The sequence below is a fragment of the Panthera onca genome, chromosome X (assembly GCF_046562875.1).
Source record: "Panthera onca isolate mPanOnc1 chromosome X, mPanOnc1 haplotype 2, whole genome shotgun sequence".
NCBI lineage: Eukaryota > Metazoa > Chordata > Mammalia > Carnivora > Felidae > Panthera > Panthera onca.
This window is the reverse complement of record NC_138357.1, coordinates 1,472,623-1,494,502: the sequence shown is the minus strand read 5'-3', so window position 1 is coordinate 1,494,502 and position 21,880 is coordinate 1,472,623. Positions and strand designations below refer to the sequence as shown.

General features: G+C 55.4%; 1 protein-coding gene across 5 annotated transcripts in view; it reads left to right on the top strand.

The window, feature by feature from the left end:
• IKBKG (inhibitor of nuclear factor kappa B kinase regulatory subunit gamma) overlaps positions 1–19,691 on the top strand; it is a 29,077-nt gene extending 9,386 nt beyond the window's left edge. For 2 of the 5 annotated variants that reach the window (XM_081792472.1, XM_081792475.1), the window contains exons 3-10: positions 2,504–2,715; positions 7,781–7,899; positions 9,864–10,016; positions 10,567–10,663; positions 11,757–11,900; positions 12,140–12,282; positions 12,507–12,568; positions 12,768–15,967. In XM_081792472.1, the coding sequence (XP_081648598.1) occupies positions 2,504–2,715; positions 7,781–7,899; positions 9,864–10,016; positions 10,567–10,663; positions 11,757–11,900; positions 12,140–12,282; positions 12,507–12,568; positions 12,768–12,910 (1,073 nt within the window). In that variant the 3' untranslated portion in view covers positions 12,911–15,967. Of the gene's footprint in view, positions 1–2,503; positions 2,716–7,780; positions 7,900–9,863; positions 10,017–10,566; positions 10,664–11,756; positions 11,901–12,139; positions 12,283–12,506; positions 12,569–12,767; positions 15,968–19,119 lie in introns of those variants that run through there. The other 3 variants (XM_081792473.1, XM_081792476.1, XM_081792474.1) reach the window with 3 other exon arrangements.
• The last annotated feature ends 2,189 nt before the right edge of the window (positions 19,692–21,880 follow it).

Genomic DNA, 21,880 nt, shown 5'->3' with positions numbered 1-21,880 from the left:
ATTAATGTGCAGGAGGTTTATTTAGAGTGCGCCTACACAGGACCAGTCCTGGGGAAGGGAAGGGAAGGACAGGGAAGAAGCAGGGGTGGGCACGGGGAGAAGCTGGACAGCAGTGCAGGCCGACCCTACCGGGAGCTCTGGAGCCGGAGCCACCGTTCTGAGTTGCCCCGTTTGGGCCAACGGGGCCAGACTTTTCCGCCTCCTCCCGATCCATCATGAAGCACCGGCTATCCTGGGAGTAGCCGGGAGGCTCCCAGGAAGGGGGCGTGGCCTGTTCCGGGAAGGGCCTGGGGGCTGCTTTGGGAAGGGGGCGTGGCCTGCCCTGGGAAGGGCCTGAGGGCTGCTTTGGGAAGGGGGCGTGGCCTGCCCTGGGAAGGGCCTTCGGGCTGCTTTGGGAAAGGGGATTTCTGGTTCAGCTTGTGCGGGGCGTGACCACAGGCCCGGCGGTGGCTCCTGGAACCTGGAACCAGTTCCTGTCTGTCTTCGTCACCGTCCCCACCCGCTCACCTGGCGCGTCCTCACTGGTATTGTGCGGCAGCTTCTCCAGGTCCCAGGGGCCTGCACCTTGCCTCTCAGGCAGGGTGGCCGCCCTTGGGAAGGGGCACATTTCTGCCTGGCGTGTGACAGTACCCTACCCCTGCTCCCCGCCTTGTAATCACGCTTAGACGTCTAGGGGCTGTCCTGGTCACTGCATAGTATCGAGCAGCATCCCTAGCATCTAACCCTAGATGCCAATAGCACTCCTCCAGTTATCACAACAAACAGTGTCCTTAATGTTGTCAAATGCCTTGCTATGTTGGGGTCACATAGAGCTGGTGGCCAGGTTGGGGGCAGGGAGACAGCTCACCTTCCACAGCTACACGTGTGGCCTCTGCTGGTCCCCAGCAGGGTGCTCTGGCAAGATGAACTTGGGGTGACAGTTTGTCAGGCTGGGTGTAGAGGGATTATGGCACCACCAGCTCCCCACCCAGGGAGCTCAGGCTTTAGTAGCAGGTAGAGACCTTGAAGCTGCATGAATTGCTTCTGTGCATCTGACCCACGGTTGTTCAGTGTGTTGGCTCCACACAGCATCGGCTCTGCACATTCCTGTTAAATGGGTGCTCTGTGTCAGGTCCTGGGTCAAACCGCCAGGGCCCTGAAGGTGTCTGCTCCCCAGCAATGCCCATGATTGTGTCTAAGGAGGAGGGGGCAGGGAGAGGACACAGACTTCTCTTGGAATGTGTATGTGTGTGGGGGAAAATGTCATGGAAGAAATTGCATTAAGCTAGTGTAGGAGTGCATTTATGTGACATGTGCAAGAGGGGTGAATCCAGAAAGAGGAACAGATAAGTGGATGCCAGAGGCTGGGGGCCAGGGGAAGTGACTGCCAGTGGGTATGGGCTTTTTGGGGGTGGTGGTGGAAATGTTCTGGAGGTAGCTAGAGGCGATGGGTGCATAGCTTTGTGAATATGTGAAAGCCACTCAATTACTGTATACTTTAAAATAGTTAAAATGATTAATTTGACGTTACATGAATTTTACCTCAGTAGAAAAAGAAGTCGCATATGAGTTGAGCCTTAGGTGGGGAACCGAGCAGGATTACAACAGGTGGAGTTGGGCGAGTGAAGCTGGAAGCCCTGCAGGGGAGAAGTCACACGGGGACGGGAGAGTGCAGAAGGTGACTCTGGAGCCGGGCTCCAAAGCCACCGTAGTTTGAGTGAAAGAATGTTCCGTCAGGAGGCGCTAGTTAGCCGGTCAAGGGTTTTGACCAGAGGGTGATGTGAAGCTATTGCCTGTTCCTATCTTATACGGTTCTGTAGTTGCTAGAACCTTCACGTGTCACTGATCCCGTTTTGTCAACCCTCGATGGTCCTCTGCTGCCTGGGGCATCCTTGGGTGTGTGGCTCTCCATTCCTCAGCCTCTGCTGACTGTCTGGCCTTTGCACACCCTCATCCTTTGGCCTGGTGAGAGGGGTACTGGCTGTCTCCTGTGTGTTTATTGTGCCCTGGGCACTTTGCTTTTTCATTTAACCCTCCGCGTCCTATGAGGTGGGTGCGATTATCCCCGTTGAACAGGCACACGAGGACGGTAAAGCTCAGGGAGGCCACCCGCAAACCTGGCGCTCCCAGGCCGCAGCCAGTGATGGCACAGGGAGTTTCCCCTGGTGGCCTTCCCGGAGTCTGCAGGCAGGGTAGGATTTAAGACAGTGACTGAGCGCCCCAGGGCAGGCAGGCGTGCCTCTGACCCGGCCACAGTACAGATGGCCAGAATGAGTTCGAGTCACTTACAAAGAGAGTGCCATCTGGCACACACTTTTGAGTGAAGCTGATGTGTTTGGAGAAATTTAGGTGCTGGCCGTCGGCGTAATTGATGCTGAAAGTGTTAACGTAAAATAAAAGGAACCATCTCAAAGCCATGTTTGTGTAAGAGGCCGCATGTGGGGAGGGTGCCGTGACGGGCCCAGGTAGGGGCTGGCGGGGCGCCCACCGGGTCTCACCTCTCTGCTGTCTCCTCTGCCGCCAGATGCCATCCGGCAGAGCAACCAGATGCTTCGGGAGCGCTGTGAGGAGCTGCAGCGTTTCCAAGGCAGCCAGAGGAAGGAGAAGGAGTTCCTCATGCAGAAATTCCAGGAAGCCAGGAAACTGGTGGAGAGACTGAGCCTGGAGAAGCTCGACCTGAGGAGGCAGAGGGAGCAGGCCCTTCAGGAGGTGGAACATCTGAAGAGATGCCAGAAGGTAGTCAGAGGGGCAGGGTGGGTTCTTCCCCAGAGCCAGCCGGCCGGCCGGGGCTGCTGGCCACCTGTGACACCAGCCGCCTGCATTCTGCAAACCGCAGGGACGCCGGCATTCCCAGAGGGCAGCTGGGGTCAGGGGTCCCCGAGAGCACCCTAGGGCTCGGTGCTGCACTAGGAGGGCCACGGAACTCAGCAGAGCCGTCCTACTCGTGGTTATGGCCGTTACAATGGCTGCTTACAGTGAGAGGATACAGGGGGGAGTCAGCAAGGACCAAAGGGGCGTAGGGCGGGGTCCGGGACAGACCGGGGGTGGGCTTCCGGGTCCCTGGCCAGGGGGGTCGTGGGGCAGTGCGGTCCGTCCCGCGGTGACGCGCGACGACGCGCGCAGGATGCCGCCGCCGGGGAAGCTTCCCTGAGCGCCGGCGTCCGGGGACTTCAGTGGGGGTCGGTCCTGTGGGCCCGGGGCTCCCGCGTGGCTGACCTCAGATCCTCAGTCTCTGCCCCCAAGACGTGAAGCCGGGGCCCCACCAGGAATCACGCTGTCGGCGCAGACGGCCTGGCAGGGCCCTCAGGGAAGTGTGCCGGGTTCCTGGGGCCGCCATAACAAAGGGCCACAGACTGGGTGGCTCTAAGAAACAAATGTACTGCCTCCCGGTCCTGGAGGCCAGAAGTGCAAGAGCAAGGTCTGGGCAGGACGGGTGCCTCCCGGAGGCCGCGAGGGAGAACCTGGGCCAGGCTGCTTTCCCCACCTTGGCTTATGGCTGTGATGGTTGGCCTCCCGTGGCCTGTGGACACAGCGCTCCACCTCTGTCTCCGTGGTCACCTCGCCTTCTCCCCATGTCAGTGTGTCTCTCCTCCCCCTCTTATGAAGACACCAGGGTCAGAGAGAAATACAGCTGGACGGTAGTTACAGTGGTGAGAATGGGTTTTATTTGGTAATTACTGACAGCAGGGGATGAGCTGAGCTCCACTGTGATTTGCAGAGGTGACTGGCGACATAAAGAGTGATGGGGATGGAGGGGGAGTGATCCGGGGCTCAAGTGAAAACTCACAAAGGGGCCATCGGTGTAGATACATGAGGCTAGCTGGCAGTTACGGAAGTTAGCATTCTGTCCCGCACAGAGCCTGGGAATGGTTCTCAAGCCCTTGAGAAAGTGTCCCGGGTTGTGGGAGGTGCGCAGATGTTCCAAAGGGACAGAGGAAGGCTTCACGTTAGGGAGACCTCTTAGTAAATGCTCTAAGTGAGTGGAGGTGGGGGCCTAGGTCTGGTGACGGCTAGAACAGGCAATTTTGGCAGCGCTGAGTTTTCTTAGATTGGCTCTGAGTGCAGGGCTTCGGATGGAGTCAAAGTCGTTTTGTGCTGACATCTTTTGTAGGTCTCAACAGTCATCGGGTCTCCCTCCCCCACCTCCTCCAGTACGGCTTCATCTTAACTTGATTGCATCTGCGAATCAGGTCCCATTCATAGGTTCTGCGGGTTAGGACGTGGACCTATCTTTTGGGGGCTGCCATTCAGCCCATTACAGCCTCGGACAGACGGACTCACTGCTCTTTACTAAGTGCCTTCAGGGCCTCTGTCCGTGCAGCCCCGGGAGCCCCCACCGGCCAGCCCTGGCTCCCGTGACGGGGTGCTGGTTTCCCGGCAGGGGCCAGGACCCCTGCGGTAGCCCTGTTTCTCTGCTGACAAGCCTGTCAGCTCTGAAAAGCATTTTCTCTCCAAGTTGAAAATTCAGGTCGCCCCTGACTGAGCAGCCTCACCCAAGGTGGGCATCTCAGAGAAGCTCTTGTCCATTGAGCAGAGCAAAAACCCGGGCACAGCCCGAGTGCCCGTCACTGGAGAAGCCAGTAGAACGATACGTTGGAATTTTTTAACGGTTTTGCTGAGATAAAATTCACATGCCATAAAAGTCACCTTTTTGAAGTATAGAATCCAGTGGTATTTTTGGCGTATTTGTAGACTTGTAGAACCATTGCCACTAGTTCCAAAACGATTTCCTCCTCCCCAGCCTCGCGCTCCCCTCCAGAAGAAACCCCACCCCCATTAGCAGTCACTCCCCACCCTCTCCCCAGCCCCTGGCACTCCCTGGTCTGCTTTCTGTCTGTGGGTGTGCCTGTGCCGGACCTCGCATGCCAGTGGGACCATCCAGCGTGTGCCCCTCACCTCTGGCTTCCTCCACTCTGCATGGTGTTTTTGAGGCTCATCTACGTTGCAGCGTGAGTGCGTGCGTGCTGTACCTTTCATGCCGGGTGATATCCCGGCGTACGCGGATACCACGGTTTGTTTTCCCGTTCGTCAGTTCACGGACATTTGGCTCATTTCCACTCTTTAGCTGTTGTGAGTAATGCGGCTGTGTATTTATTTTTTATTTTAAGTTTTATCTCCTTAATCTCTGTATCCGACGTGGGGCTCCAACTCACGACCTCCCACTGAGCCAGCCAGGCGCCCCCGGTAATGCTGCCGTGAACATTTGGGGGTGGACATGTGTTTCCATTATCGGGTACATACCTAGTGGCTCCCCCGTTAGTTTGAAGCAAGTTCTAGATGCTGTGTGCTTTCATCCGTGAATATTTCAGTATGCGTCTGTGAGAGAGGGCTTAGAAAAGACGTAACCACAATACCACTGTCCTGCCCGGAACAGTCAACGTTAATCGCTCAGTATCATCAAATAGATCCCGGGATATATTTTGACAGGGTTTCCTGATGCGTTGGATGTGAGCCGTGAGACCCAGGAGTCCAGAGGGACTCCAAGGTTTCTGTGCTGGTAGCTGGAGGACGGATTTGCCATCCGCCGACAATAAGGAGGGCTGTGGGGGGAACTGGTTTTTGGGGGCCGTCAGGAGTGCAGATTAAGAGAGGTTCATCTTGAGAGCACTACTAGATACCCAAGTGGACATGTCGATGTGACAGGCCGGGTGGTGTGGGGAGTTTGCACTGTTCGATGGGGAGACCTTCACTGAGGTGTCTTCTAGTGAGGACCAGAACACAGTGAGGGGCTGGGCCGCATGGGTATCTGGGGAGAGCACGTTTTGTGGCGGGTGGCGGGGGAGCATGTGCAAGGGTCCTGAGGCAGGGGCGTGCCTGTCATTTTCAGGGACCATCCGAGAGGCAAACACGGCTGAGGCTGTGTGGAAGTGGCCGAGGAGTGGGTGGGAGAGTCACGGTAGGGGCTGGTTTTGTGGGCTTTGTGGGGCCAATGGAAGGATTTGGGCTTTGACCCGAGTGTGACAGGGACTGTGGGGGCTTCTGTGCTAGTGTGAGACATTATTTGGTTTCATGTAGATTGTAGAGTGTAGGGGGGACTGTTATGGGTCGAATTGTGTCCCCCCAAAGCAAATGTCCACATCCTGCACTCTTTACGTCAGAATGCGATACTATTTGGAAATAGGGTCTTTGCAGAAGTAGTAAAGTTAGAGGTGCCTGGGTGGCTCAGGCTGTCAAGTGTCCGACTGATTTCAGCTTAGGTCATGATCTCACCGTTTGTGGGATCGAGCCCCACGTCGGGCTCTGTGCTGACAGCAAGGAACCAGCTTGGGAGTCTCTGTTTCCCACTAACTGCCCCTCCCCTGCTTGCACATACACGTTCTCTCTCTCTCTCTCTCAAAATAAATAAATTAAAAAAAAAAGGGGGGGGCACCTGGATGGCTCAGTCAGATGAGCATCCGACTTCAGCTCAGGTCATGATCTTGCGGTTCGTGAGTTCGAGCCCCGTGTCGGGCTGTGTGCTGACAGCTCGGAGCCTGGAGCCTGCTTCAGATTCCGTGTCTCCCTCTCTCTGCCCCTCCCCTGCTCATGCTCTGACTCACTCTGTCTCTCAAAAATAAAAGTTAAAAAAAGTTTTCGTAAAAAAGAGAAATAATAGTTAGGATGTGGTCATGCTGGATCAGGATGGGTCTGTCCAAACACACACAGGGAAGATGGCCACGGGATGACAGAAGTAGAGATCAGGGCAAAGCATCTATGGGCCAAGGAGCGCTGGTGGCCTCTGAGGCCAGGACGGAGGCCCGGCGCAGATTTTCCTGCAGAGCCCCCAAAAGGCAGCGACCCTGCCCGCTCCTTGCTCTTGGACTTCTGGCCTCCAGAACTGGGAGGCAGTAAATTCCTGCTGTCGTAAGCCCCCTGCTTTGTGATTCTTTAGAGAAGACCCAGGAGACTGACTCCTACAGGTGCGGGAGCGGAGGAGGAGGCCAGGTGGACGCCATCGCAGCCCCTGGCGAGGGCCTCGAGTGGGGTGGGCGCTAGCCGATGGGGTCTGCTGATGGGCACAGATATGGACCCGTGGGGCAGGTGGTTGGACAGCCGGGCCGGGCTCATGGGAGGAGTCTGTCCTGTTAGCCTGCAGGGGGACAGCAGGCCTGCAGACTAGCCCCAGGTATGTATATGCAGAAAGCCGGGGGTTTGGGCCACGGTCCCTGTGGAGAAGGGAAGGAGCATTGGTGTGGTGCCCGCGCAGGAGCCCAGGGCGGGGGATACAGAGGACAGGAGTGGCATTTGCTATGGAGGGTTCGGGATGCAGAGGACCGAGGCCAACCCTGGGCTTGAGCGGCTTGAGGTTGCAGGGGACCTGGTGTGGACAGTTGGATGAGGGAGGATGGGCCTCAGGGCGTATGAACGGCTCTTGAGTTTTGTCACTGGCGTAGGTCTTCTGGAAACAAATCAGTCCGTCTCAGCACTCCTTCTGGCGTCCTCAGCCTGTGGGTCGAGCGTGTATTTTGACGCTGTCTTCAGGTCTCCCCTCCGTTGGCGGCAAGTCTCAGAGGCTGAGAGATTCCCACTCGGCTCTGTCCTCGCAGCCTGCTCGCCAGCCTCATGAAACTCGAGGCAGCTCCATGCTACCGTCCGTGGGGATGAGGAGGGGCTTGGGGGCGTGGGGTCCCAGGACACTTGCCTTGTTGGGGTTGGGAAGCTTCTGGAGGTGAGAGGCCAGATGAGTGGTGGCACTGGGGGCAGGAGAGAAGCCCTTAGGTGATGTCTCAGTGCCTGCAGGCTGCCCTGCGGCTCAGGGGTGCCGGGGGTGGGCAGCTGGCAAGAAAGCATCACTAATGGGAAGTGGCTTTTTTTCACACAGCAGTTGGCTGAGGACAAGGCGTCAGTGAAAGCCCAGGTGACGTCCTTGCTGGGGGAGCTCCAAGAGAGCCAGAGTCGCTTGGAGGCCGCCATCAAAGAGCGGCAGGCTTTGGAGGGCAGGTGAGTGGGAAGGGAGAGCCCGCCAGGGGCTGCCGTCACCGTGCCTGAGAAGAGTGAGGCACCTTCGGGGCCTCTGGGGGAGTTCCTCTGGGAGAGAATCGACTGGAAAATGTGGAGTGTGAGCACACAGGGGCTTGGAGAATCTGGAGCCCAGCGGTGCTTCTGGGCTCCCTGACCTTTTGCTGGAGCTTGGATCGTTTCCCTAGGGAGCATTTTGGGGGGACCCTAGGAGCACACCTGTGATCCACAGTTATCCTCTAGAAGTACCCCGTGCTCTCACAGCTGAGGTTATTACAGGGAGAGGGCACACGGCAGGACCCGTGATGACAGAAGACACAGGTCGGGGTGAAGGACTCCACGCCTTGGGCTCCCTCCCCCGCTTCTGTGGGGGGCCGGCTGAGTGCTCTCCCTTCTCCAGCAGTGACAGATACATCCCTGGAGACCAAGGGAACCCAGTTAAGACTCAACAGCAGAGGTCTTATTGGACGCTGGTCACATGGGCCCCCTCTGCCGGGCACACGGCAAACTCCCTGCCCCCCAGCAAAGCAGGTGCTATGAATAAACCAGCCAGTCGTGCGAACAGTCCAGGCGCAGGGACCACCCTTGTCAGTAGGCAAAGTGTCATGTCGTTTCAGGGACCCGCACCAGCCCATTGCCCGGGTGCCACCAGAGGGCTGATTTGGCAAGTGGCTCTGCTAATGTGAGTGGCCTGCCGATTGCTCTTTTCTGCAGAGGGCTTCCTGTAGTGGGGTCATTGGGTCAGAGGGCACAGGTGTCCCCCCCCCCCCCCCACCACTGCACTCTCATGCCACCCAGGTGCTGCCGTCCAGAAAGAAAGATGGGTCCCCCTGACAGCGGGTCCAGCTCTCCCGGTGCAGGAGGTGATTGGGGTTCCCTGGGCGGTGGCAAAGACGCCTTCCTGAAGGCGCTGAGGGGAGCGGACCCGAGTTTTCCAGTATCAGAGCGAGGTGAGAGACCACGTGAACGTGCTTCCATCCAGAAAGCCGACCGTGAGTGAGGAAAGGCCTCAGAAGGCCGAGCTTGGTGGCCTCTGGCTCGTCACGTTCTCGTATTTTCCCCGATGGACTCTTCTGTACGTCTAGCTTTCTAAAATCACGTGTATCACCTTTAGGAGAATTTGGTGTCTTTTCTGCCTGTCTTTTTCTGTGTACATAAAAGAAACAGCTAGAGGCAACTTTGGTCAGTTAACGACCCCGCACGAATGTTTACTTCAGCAGTTCTGGGCTGTTGAGCAACGTCCTTTCGTGTCCCTCCTGATGCGGTCTGGCACTCAAATGCTGAGCGGGACAGCGTGGACACGGCCTCGCTCGCACCTAGGGTTTCCCACGTGGCCGTTTTAAGAGCTGCAGACTTCATACACTTCTGTGCCCTGGGCAGGACAGATCACAGAGGGCAGTGTGCTCCATGCATTTGGACAGTGGCAGCAGTGACTGTCCCCGGTGGCCTCTCCCACCCAGAAGGAGCCACCGTCGCCTCCACAGACAGGACCACGTGAGGCCTTGGGCCAGCAGGATGACATGGCTGGAGCCTGGGCCTGCACATCTAGGGAGCAGTGTGCAAATGGGAGACTGGGGGCTGTGGGGTGATGTGGCTGCGAGGACGGGGGCGTGGGGTCCAGGTGAGAAGAGGCAAGCCGGGCAGGGGCGCGGCTCCACTCCAGGTGCGTGCGCTGGGGGCTCCGGCTGAGCCGTTGCGGCGGGTCAGCTGCCTCCTCATCGCTTCTAGAACGCCGAGTGGGAGGGAGAGAGCCACTCCCCTAAGCCGGCCCTGTGCGGTTGCCCCGGCTCTGGTGACGGTGCTTCCACGCTGACGCGGACAGCCTCCCCCTTTTCTCGCCCAGAACCGGTTCTGCATCGACAGGACGTTGTTAGCGCGCCCGCGGGCCGCAGGGCTTCTCGGCCCGGCTGGGGCCCCACCGTGACCTCCCCCTTCCCCTGTGCCAGGGCCCGGGCTGCCAGCGAGCAGGCCCGGCAGCTGGAGAGCGAGCGGGAGGCCCTGCAGCAGCAGCACAGCGTGCAGGTGGACCAGCTGCGCATGCAGAGCCAGAGCGTGGAGGCCGCGCTGCGCATGGAGCGCCAGGCCGCCTCGGAGGAGAAGTGAGTGGCGCCCCGCCCCCTGGACCGACAGGGGCCGGAGGGCCGTCAGCGGCTCTCTCCCTGGCGAGGAGCCCTTCGAGGGCCTGTCCCCTAGCGCCGTCACACCCAGCCGGCCCACCCTCGGTCCCACGACGTCTGCTCTGCGGCCCACGTGCACACGGCGCCGTTTGGCCCACGTGTCGGCAGCATCGGGCCCGGGACTCCGGGAGGCTTTCTTGGCGTGCCTCTGAGTGTCCTTGCACCCAGGCCGGTCCTCCCGCCTTTCTGTGTTTTTCGGGACGCTGACTCTTTCGAAGAGCGCAGGCGGTTCCACGGTGTTGCAGACGTTCCTTCTCTTATTTTTAAAAATGTTAGCTTTAAGAAAAAAGGATGCTGAGCATTTAGTGAAGCCTGCCTCAGAGCTGACGGCCTTCCAGGCCCGGAGGCACCCTGGCCACCCCCTTTCTGGTGTGTGGACGTGGCAAGAAGGACGAGGGTGGAGTGGGAGGCACAGAAGCCTGTGGCTGAGCCAGGACGAGGTGTTTCTCCAGCAAAAGCTCCTTTTCCTTAGGCGGAAGCTGGCACAGCTACAGGTGGCCTATCACCAGCTCTTCCAGGAGTACGACAGCCACGTCAAGAGCAGCGTGGTGAGCAGCGAGCGGAACCGAGTGAGTACGGGGGGAGACGTCCCTGGGACTGTCTAGGACTCCGCCTTGCGTCCTCTCCCTGTGGCCTAGACTCGGGGCCTAGTTCCCCAAATTTAGGGACATTGGAACTCAAGGCCCTATGTGAAGAGTTGACAGAATTGGCTTTCAGGAGGGATACCGGACTTGTCCTAGAGCTTTGTCAAGCTCGCGGTGTGACAGCCCAGGGCAGGACGTGGGGAGATGGCGATCTGTGTGCCGTGCTGTTTGCTGCCTATGGGTGACTGGGCTGGGCCTCTGGATGCTCTCTCTGTGGGCCGGGAACTTGCCTGTCTCCATGGCCAGTCGTTCCTGCCAGCCATCACCAGCTCGGCTCCTGGCTCAGATTTCTGAGAGCCAAGGTGTAAGCCCTGGGAATGTTTCCATCCCCCTGTTGAAGGTGGCTGGGAGCCCTCTTCTGGTTTGTTCTCATCAGATCTGTACTGGGCGCAGTTTCTAGCGAGCACATTTTGCGAAGGATGTTGTCAGATGTGAACGTACCCAGGGGAGACTTATAAGGGTCAAGCCTGAAACCGACCCTGTGAAGAACGGTTGGTTACAAAGCTGTGGCCCCTTGGTCTCCAGAAGGAAGGCTTCGTGGTGTGTGTGGCTGCCCGCGTGTACGTACATGTGTGTGTTTGTAACGTGAGTGTGTGCGTGCGGGGGCGGGGGGCCTCTGTGAGGCACCAGCAGACCTTCGACCAGGGGGCAGGGTGGAAGGACTGATGGCTCTCAGCTTAGTGGTGGCATGTCGTGGAGCGTTCGTGCAGGAGACCCGCTCGGTGTGGAGGGGATGGCCTCAGGAGGGGGTCTGGCGGTGCCCCTTGAAGGGTTGGAGGAGGGCTGTGCAATTGGGGATTCTGGGAAGGGCACGTCGCACCGGCTGACCTCACAGTTCCCCCTCCAGCCTCTTGCCTTTCCTGGGCCCTGCACGCACCGACATCTTGTGGTCGGCATCACTCTGGCACTGGCCGGCCTCAGTCTCTCGTTCCTCGTGGTTCTTGTCACCTGGAGCGGCTGCCGGCCCCTGCCCTGGGCCAGCTCGGGCTCCGGCAGCCCCCCCCTTGCCCATTTCTAGGGACTGCAGCTGGAGGACCTGAAGCAGCAGCTGCAACAGGCCGAGGAGGCCCTGGTGGCCAAGCAGGAAGTGATTGACAAGCTGAAGGAAGAGGCCGAGCAGCACAAGATAGTGATGGAGACCGTTCCGGTGCTAAAAGCCCAGGTGAGCGCGCTCCTCTGTGGCCTGCTGGCTCCGGGACCTCGCGTCCTTTTGCCGTGGCTTCTTGGAAGCCCTTCGCGCCCCTCGTGCCGTTCCTCGACCTGTCGGTGCACGTGCAGGTGACTTTCCCTTGTGCTGTGGGCTGTGGGAGGGCAGGAGCCAGCTCTGCCTGGTCCCCCAGCATGGAGTGTCCGGTGAATGGCCGACGGATGGCGGGCGTGCCCCTCTCTTGGCTTTGCCAGGCGGACATCTACAAGGCCGACTTCCAGGCCGAGAGGCAGGCCCGGGAGAAGCTGGCCGAGAAGAAGGAGATTCTGCAGGAGCAGCTGGCCCAGCTGCAGCGGGACTACAGCCGCCTGAAGGCCAGCTGCCAGGAGTCCGCCAGGTGGGCCCTCCCCCCCCCCCCGCCCCCCCCCAGGACTGGGACCGGGTGCCCGTCTCTCGCAGTGAGCGGTGAGGCAGGGCTCGTGGCTTGGCTTGTCGGCCCCTCGCCTTCGGTCCGTCCCCTCTCCCCGCCCCCTCCTCCTGCCCCACCCTCCCTTCAGCCTCCTATGTAGGCCCTGGAGCTTTACTTGCACTCGTTGATCTGGCCGTTTTTTCTTTTCAAAGGATTGAAGATATGAGGAAGCGGCACGTGGAGGCCTCCCAGGCCCCCGTAGCCCCCGCCCCAGGTGAGTGAGCCGTCGGAGGGTGGGTGGAGAGGGAGGGTGCTAGCAAAAGCCCCTTACCACCTCCCCGGACTTACTCTGTGGAGCGCACTGCCCCCTGGGGGGGCCTAACGGGGAGGGGCCGGTGGTGGTGACTCCAGGAGTCACACCCAACAGTTCTGACAGGCCTCCGTACTTTCTGCGGCCTCCCCTCTTTCTCCAGCTCACCCCTCCTTCCACCTGGCCCTGCCCAACCAGAGGAGAAGCCCCCCCGAGGAGCCGCCTGACTTCTGTTGCCCCAAGTGCCAGTATCAGGCTCCCGATATGGACACCCTGCAGATACATGTCATGGAGTGCATCGAGTAGGGCCGCCTGCTGACGACTAGCACGGGGCCGCACGGTGCGTGCTGTCCTGCGCGCCCGGTCCTCGGTTACGGGCTGGCTGACATGGAGCGGGCCGCCTCTTTGAGCACCAAGGGCTAGCTCGAGGACCTCACGCTTCAGCTCCCCCATCTGCTGGCTTGCCTCATTTAGGGTACCTGCGACCCCAGTTAGGCCCGATGCTCTGCTGTTTTTGTTTGTTCTGTCTGCTTGAACTGCCTGCCTCTAGGGGCTCCGTCTTTTTCCACCTCCTCTGGGGAAGTTGAGAATCCAGGCCAGGGCTCTCAGAGAGAACTTCTTAAGCCGAGATGGGCAGAAGCCCTTCCCCGCGCCCGCCCCCCCCCCCCCCCCCCCCGCAAGCTCCAGCACACCGTGGCGCCAGCGCTCTCGCGGGCTGTGTGCCATTCTGTTTGGAGGCTGCACCGTGCACGATCCAAGCAGTCCGCTGCTGACGAACATTTGGGTTGTGGCCGCTCTTTTATTGTCACTGAGAATGCTGCAGCGAACAGCCGTGTGCATCAGTTACGCATATCTCTGGGGCAGATTGTTAGAGGCAGTGGCATTGAGCACGTGCACACGGGGTGGATGGTGTCAGGGTGCCGCCCCCACTTCCTCGTAGCCTTGCCCATCTGTCAGGCGTGGGGTCGTCTGTTAAGGGCGGGTTTGAGCATCTTCGTGGAGCTTGAAGGATCCTCTCCAGGTCTTCTGGGGGTAATGGCTCGTTTGTACTTTTTGCCTACTTTTCTACCGGTCATAAGCGGGATCAGCTCTCGAGTGTGATAGACATTGCGACGATCCTCTCTTACCCTGACTTTGTACCAGCGTGTCGTGGGTCTGAACTTTGTTATCTTTCATACTCACATCTCTCCACCTGTCCCGCACCGCTTTGGGTTTGCCGTTGTGAGCAGCTCCCGGTCTGACGGGGAGCTGCTTCCCACGTGTACACTTTTCCTTTCCCTTTCCTTGCACCGCAGCGTGCTCTTGCCCTCCCCGGGCGCGTCGCTGCCCTGTGTGAGCAGTGGTGCTTGTGAAGGGAGGCCACTAGGCAGTGATTGGCAGATCGTGAACGCTGGAGCACTCCTTATCGTTGTTTTGTAAGATGCTGGATGTTTCCTTGGATGTCAGAGCCACCGGTGTTAACCCTGCAGTTGTCAGGAAAGAATGTTGGAAGTGGAGGGAGAATGCCCTACGCTCCCCGGGCCCTCCTCTGTTCTCCCCTGGCTGGGGGCGGGCTGTTGCTGAAGACAAGCCTGGCCCAGGGCTTGGGTGGCGCTTGCGGGAGCAGGGGTGCCTTTTCCATTGCCCGAAGCCCAAGTGTCTAATTGCACGTGATTATACTTTGGGAAAATGTTAAAGGCCCGGACAGGCCCCCCCCCCAACTCTCAGCTGCTGCATTCGGTCCTGATCCTGCGATTTTTCTGTAAGAGCACTTTTAGTTTGCGGGGGGTGGGTATTAAATTCCCGTGGCCCCTGTGACAAGAGACCAATGTGGTGGCTTAAAACAACAGGAATTCATTCTTTTGTGGTTGTGGAAGTCAGAAGTCTGAAATGTGGGTGACAGTGACAGCAGGGGTGGGAAAATCAGTTTCAGGCCTATCTCCCAGCTTCTGGTGCTTGCCTCTGTGGTTACGTGGCCTCTTGTTTTTTCTGACCGTGTCATCTTTTCTGTCTCTTACAAGGACACCCGTCACTGGACGTAGGGCCCACCTACATCATATCCACGATGAGCTCACTTCGAGGTCGTTATCTTCATTACATCCACAGAGACTCTTTTTTCCAGATAAGGTCGTAATCACAAATTGTGGGGATTATGACATGCATCCATCTTTTGGGCCACCATTGAGCCCAGCACAGGGCTGTCTTCTACAGCGCACAGACTAGGACAAATGGAGTTGAAGCCAGATGTCTTCAGCGCCGGTGGCTCCGTTGGGGGGGGTTCCGTTCCCTGGGATGATGGTGGCTGCAGAGGCACGTGACTGGTTGGGTGTGGGGCAGGTCCTTGCAGGTGGGAATGTCGCTCTTTACGACATCGTGTGTCCAGCTGGACACTGCGCCAGGGCTGGCAGACACAGGCGGGGAGAGGAGGGGGAGGCTGTGGGACAGAGCCGAGGGAGCGGCCCGCACCCTCGGCCCCAGCTACCGTCTGGGTAGGGACGGGCTTCCTGCTTTGTCGGGGTAGCGAACACAGGCATGGGGAGCCCCTCTCTGACCGGCCCTGTCTTCTGAAAGGGAGTTGAGAGGAAGAGGATGAGACCCGGCAGTAGTGAGAGGCAGACGTTCGCGTCCCGGGACCTTGCCTCGGTTTCTGGCAGCGTCACCCGCATGGCCATACGCCCGTATGGTCACTGTATGTTAGACCCCAAGGACTGAAAGCACACCATTCACTCAGGAGTGAGGGGCTTCTGCTTTCTTCTCTGGCTTTCCTGAGATCGGGCTTCTAGAATAAGTGGTTAGATCCCTCCTGTGAGGGAAGCGGCCTGCCTACCTAATTACCGTGCCCCTTGACCCTCACAACCCTGGGTTCGGGAGACAAAGACCGAGCTAGAAGCGCATCCTGCCAAAACCCGTGTCCTTCCTTGTTGCTCACACTTGACTGTGTAGCTACGTGCTGGTCAGTGCTGAAGAGAAATCCAGGTGACCAATAAAATGAGCACAGTACGAAAGCGTTTCTCCTTCGCTAGTAACTAAAACACACAGTCAAACTCGACAAAAAGTGATGTCAAACTGGCAACACGTGAAGACCTTGGGTGTCCTGCGGGCAAAGCGCACGGCCGGCCCCCTGCCGGGGCCTGGTTTGGCAGGCTGGAACCAGCACTTAGGAAGCAGCCTCAGCCCGCTCCACCGGAAGCGGAAGCGACAGCCGGGTACACACAGCGACTCTGGCATCGCAGGGGCGCTCGCCGTGCCATCCTTTGTAGCTGTGCTTGGGGACTGTGTTGTGAACATCTGGCCACGTGGAACACACTCTGTAGCACGTTGATGTGAAAAAGCCAGTAGACGAGATTCTGTACAAAGTGTGACCCCAATAAAAAAGTAACCGCAGCTGGTGCACACCCGGCTACCGTTTGGATGGGTGTGGGTGGTAGGATGACCGGTAATGAAGTTTTCCTTTTTTTTTTAAAAAATTTTTTTTAATGTTTGTTTTTGACAGAGAGAGAGCGCGCGTGCATGAGTGGGGGAGGGGCAGAGAGAGAGAGGGAGACACAGAACGGGAAGCAGGCTCCAGGCTCCGAGCTGTCAGCACAGAGCCCGGCGCGGGGCTCGAACTCACAGACCGCAAGATCATGACCTGAGCCGAAGTCGGATGCTCAACCGACTGAGCCACCCAGGTGCCCCTGAAGTTTTCCTTTTGTATTTAATGTGTCTTCTGAATACCTATACTTTGCACGTAGTAAGTTGATACACAGAAAATGTCTGTTACTGTAAAGTCCGCCTGGTGTTAGCACTGAGGTTTTGTCTGTGCTAGTGGCTGAGAAAAGGGCACACTCACGTGACTGCCAATGAATTGTCTAAGTGACTGATTTGATGCTCCTGGGGTGTATCTGCTGGGGCTGCCGGTCCAAGGCACGGCAGGCTGGGCAGCCCCAACAACAGAAACGTATCTTCTCCTGGTTCTGGAAGCCGGAAGCCCAAGATCCACGTGTTGGGAGGCTCAGTCCCTCCTGGGGGCTGTGAGGGAAGGACTGGTTCGAGGCCCGTCTCCTTGGCATGGTCTCCCCATGTGCGTGTCCGTGCGCGTCCATTTCCAAACGTCCCCTTTTTATAAGGACACGGTCCTCTTGGGTTGGGGCCTGCCCTCGTGACTTCCTGATAGCTGTCCCGGCTGTAAAGACCACGTCTCCGAGTGAGGTCACATTCTGAGGTCCTAGGGGTTAGGATTGCCACATTTCTTCTTGTGGCGGGAGGACACATTTTAGCCCATAACACACGGGTAGCCCAGCCCCGTTTCATAGCAGGAGAGCGTGCGGCCCGGCCTGCAGCAGGAGCAGGAAGCCTTCCATCGACAGCTGACCACTGATACTGCACGAGGGTGACCGGGCTGGGCTGGCTTCCTTGGCTGAGGACTAGGCCCCGCAGCAGGATACCAGTAATCCAAACGGAGCTGATGGGTTCTCCCACGTTCTCTGCTGAGCCTCGGAGAGCAGCGGAGGAGGGGACGGTGTGCTAGAGGAGGCCGCCCTGGGCCCGGCGGCTGCGTGACGGTGGGTCCATGACTTCACCTTTCCGAGCCCCAGTCTCCACATCCATAACATGAGAACCTCAAAGCTTTGCCTTCCATTAGAGTAGCTGCTGAGAGCTGGCTGTGGTTTGCCTCCTTTGCCACAACAATGGATGGAGAAGCGAAGGAGGAAATCCCGTAGGACCACAAGAGCTTCTCAGCATGGGCGCGTGGCCGCCTCATGGTTTCTCTGCCTTCCCCAATATTCCTTTCTTTCCTCCTCTTCTGAAGCCACTGTTAGTTTGTTCCACAAGGTATATCACCCGAGGATATATTTTCCTGTAGTAGGCTAATTATTCTTTGATGTAACAGCTGAGTAGTAAGTAGCTGAGCATTATGATTTTTTTTTTAAAGTTACTTTGCATCTCTGGAGCTCTTGTTTATTTTTTTAAATGTTTTATTTATTTTTGAGAGAGAGACAGAGACAGAGTACGAGCAGGGGAGGGGCAGAGAGGGAGGGAGGCAGAATCTACGAACCAGGCTCCAGGCTCTGAGCTGTCAGCACAGAGCCCGATGTGGGGCTTGAACCCGTGAACCAGGAGATCATGACCTGAAGTCGGACGCTTAACCGACTGAGCCACTCAGGCACCCCTGGAGCTCTGTCTTTTAAGTACTTTAAGTAGTAAATATTACGTTTATTAAATAGACATCATCAGGGTTCCACTCCCTTTCTTTTCTTTTTTTTTTCCCCCTTTTCCTCTTTCTTTCATTTATTGGAAGTTCTTATGGAGGAAGAAAACAAATTGCCCTACAGTTTTCCTCACTAGTAATCAGCCTTGGGTATCAAAGCAAGTAAATCCAAATAGCTCTAAGTGCAGTGGACTGAGATCAGAATCCACGATGAATTTAAGTGAAGGTTGTTCAAAATGCTCCTTTAAAACTAATTCTTGGGGCTCCCGGGTGTTTAGTCAGTTAAGTGTCTGACTCTTGACCTTGGCTCAGGTCATGATCTCAGAGTTTGTGCGTTCCAGCCCCTCAGGCTCTGCACTGATGGCATGGAACTTGCTTGGGATTCGGTCTCGCCTCTCTGCCCCTCACCTGCTTCTGTTCTCTCTCTTTTTCTCTCAAAATAAATAAATAAATTTACACCCTAATTCTTGGGGCGCCTGGCTGGCTCAGCTGGTAGAGCACGTGACTCTTAATCTTGGGAGTGGTAGGTTTGAGCCCCACATTGGGTGTAGAGATTACTTAACAATAAACTCTTATTAAAAACCCTAATTCTTTTGTATCTATTATGGTGCCATTTAGGAATGATGTTTCCATTGATGTGGGAAGCAAAGACAGAAGGAATTGGCAGATAAAATTAAATTTCCTTATAACTTGCAGCCCATTGGCAAATACTTGAGGCAGGCAAAGTAAACCTTTCCTCCAGAACTCCCTACTGTCTTTTTTTAAAATACGAAATGTATTGTCAGGTTGGTTTCTATACAATACCCGTTGCTCATCCCAACAGGTGCCCTCCTCAATACCCATCACCCACCCTCACCTCCCCCCCACCCCCCATCAACCCTGTTTATTCTCAGTTTTTAAGAATCTCTTATGGTTTGCCTCCTTCCCTCTCTAACTTTTTTTTTCCTTCCCCTCCCCCATGGTCTTCTGTTAAGTTTCTCAGGATCCACATAAGAGTGAAAACATTGGTATTTGTCTTTCTCTGTATGACTTATTTCACTTAGCATAACACTCTCCAGTTCCATCCAAGTTGCTACAAAAGGCCATATTTCATTCTTTCTCATTGCCAAGTGGTATTCCATTGTGTATGTAAACCACAACTTCTTTATCCATTCGTCAGTTGATGCACATTTAGGCTCTTTCCATAATTTGGCTATTGTTGAGAGTGCTGCTATAAACATTGGGGTACGAGTGCCCCTCTGCATCAGCACTCCTGTATCCCTTGGGTACATTCCTAGCAGTGCTATTGCTGGGTCATAGGGTAGATCTATTTTTAATTTTGAGGAACCTCCACACTGTTTTCCAGAGCGGCTGCACCAGTTTGCATTCCCACCAACAGTGCAAGAGGGTTCCCTTTTCTTCACATCCTCGCCAGCATCTATAGTCTCCTGATTTGTTCATTTTGGCCACTCTGACCGGCGTGAGGTGGTATCTCAGTGTGGTTTTGATTTGTATTACCCTGATGAGAGGCGACGTTGAGCATCTTTTCATGTGCCTGTTGGCCATCTGGATGTCTTCTTTAGAGAAGTGTCTATTCATGTCTTCTGCCCATTTCTTCACTGGATTATTTGTTTTTCAGGTGTGGAGTTTGTGAGTTCTTTATAGATTTTGGATACTAGCCCTTTGCCAGATATGTCATTTGCAACTACTGTCTTAATGGTAATGCTTTGCTGGAGGGAAAATCAACCTAGTTTGACAATAGCTAGGCCTCTGGTATCCTTCTTTAGCATGTGAAAATCTCTTGGGAAACTTTCTCTTGACTTTACCTCCTCTGACTCCCAAGGATATAATCAGTCTCTCCTTAGGGTCCCAGGGCAGCTCTTCCTGCCCATGGCTCCTGTCCCCATATTTTAATAAAATCACCATTTTTGCATCAAAGATGTCTCAAGAATTCTTTCTTGGCCATTGGTCCTGAACCTCACGAACCCCAGCCATCACCCCAAACCTCATCATCCATGATCTAGGTTTTTCTTTTTTTGAGAGATAGGGAGAGAAAGCAAGCAGGGCAGGAGCAGAGAGAGAGAGAGAGAGAGAGAGAGAGAGAGAGAGAGAGAATCCCAAGCAAGTTTCAAGAGAGAGAGAGAGAGAGAGAATCCCAAGCAGGTTTAAATGATGCCTGAGCAAAGCCTGATGTGGGGCCCGAACTCACGAACCACGAGGTCATGGCCTAGGCCGAAATCAAGAGTCAGATGCTTAACCAATTGAGCCACCCAGGTGCCCCTCCATGATCTATGTTGATTGAAAGATCAATTTTTACCAGTGACTTTACATTTTACAGCAAATTTTTACTTGTGGGTTTAAAGATTCAACTAGGGGCCCCTGGGTGGCTCAGTCAATTAAGTGTCTGACTTGGGCTCAGGGTATGGTCTAAAGATTCATGAGTTGAAGCCCTGCATCAGGCTTGCTGCTGTCAGTGCAGAGCCTGCTTCAGACCCTCTGTCTCCCTCTGCCCTTTCCCCATGCGCTCTCTCTCTCTCTCTCTCTCTCAAAAATAATCATTTTTAAAAGATTCAGTCAACAAATGTATATTTAGCAAGGCACTATAGGGGACATGAAAACTATGACAGTCTGTGTTTCTGGATGACCAACGCTGTTTATTTTTATTTTTTACGAATTTTTCTTAATGTTTATTTTTGAGAGAGAGAGCGAGAGAGCAAGAGAGCACACAAGTGAAGGAGGGGCAGAGAGAGAGAGGGAGACACAGAATCCAAAGTAGGCTCCAGGCTCTGAGCTGTCACCACACAGCCCGATGTGGGGCTCGATCTCACAAACCGTGAGATCATGACCTGAGCCAAAGTTGGATGCTTAACCGACTGAACCACCCAAGTGCCCCCAGCTACTGTTTAAAATTTAATTGGATGGGGCTCCTGGGTGGCTCAGTCGGTTAAGTGTCTAACTTGATTTTGGCTCAGGTCATGATCTCATGGTTCGTGGGATCAAGCCCCACGTCGGGGTCTGTGCTGACAGCAATGGAATCTGCTTGGGATTATGTCTCTTTGCCCCTCCCCCGCTCGTGCTCGTCCCCCCCAGAATAAGTAAATAAACATTAAAAATTGCCTTTAAACAAAATAAAATTTAATTGGAGTATATATAAAAGAGAAAATGAAAAGCTAGGAAAATACTTGAAATCTTATCAAAGTGTTCCCTCCTAAGCTCCAATGTTCCTTTTTCAGCAAAGGAAATATAGGAGAATATCAATGCCTGGACCAGGAGTTAGGGGAGTCTGGGATTTTTTTCTGAAATTGAGTGAAGTGTATTCTTAGATGACTGCGAATTTCCAAGACTCTTGAAACATCTTTGCATCTCTTTCCAATTTGCTGTTACTTCACCTGAAATCCAATCGGAAGGCTTACACTTCAGCTTTATCCCATTACTTGTTCTAGTCAAATAGTTCATGGTGACTTAATTTGAGACATGGTCCCTAGGACATTGGGACCCAATGATGGGAGATGGAAGTCCACATGCTGCTCTGTCCCAAAGGAGATGGCCTTCATTCTGGACTGCGTGGAGCCACCTGAGTGGGATGCAGATATTGGAGAACTGAGAAGACATCACTGCAGACCCCAGCCCTGTTACACTTGATAAAGAAAGGCCATGAGTGAGGTGCCGGGCTGGCTCAGTCAGAAGTGCACGTGACTCTCATTCTCAGAGTTATGAGTTCAAGCCCCACGTTGGGTAAACTTCAGAGAAATTAAAGAATAATAAACAAGAAAAGCTGAGAACATTTATTATTGCTCCCCCCCAGAATGCAAATCATTTATGACTGATATCTTGATCTCTATTTCAAGCCTTTTCTGTCCTTTGAGAATACGTATTTAAAAAATTTTTTTTTAATTTTAATTTTTTTAATGTTTATTTTTGACAGAGAGAGAGAGAGAGAGAAAGAGCATGAGCGGGGGAGGGGCAGAGAGAGAGGGAGACACAGAATTGGAAGCAGGCTCCAGTCTCTGAGCTGTCAGCACAGAGCCCAACGCGGGGCTCGAACTCACGGACCGCGAGATCATGACCTGAGCTTAAGTCGGATGCTTAACCGACTGAGCCACCCAGGTGCCCCAAGAATATGTATT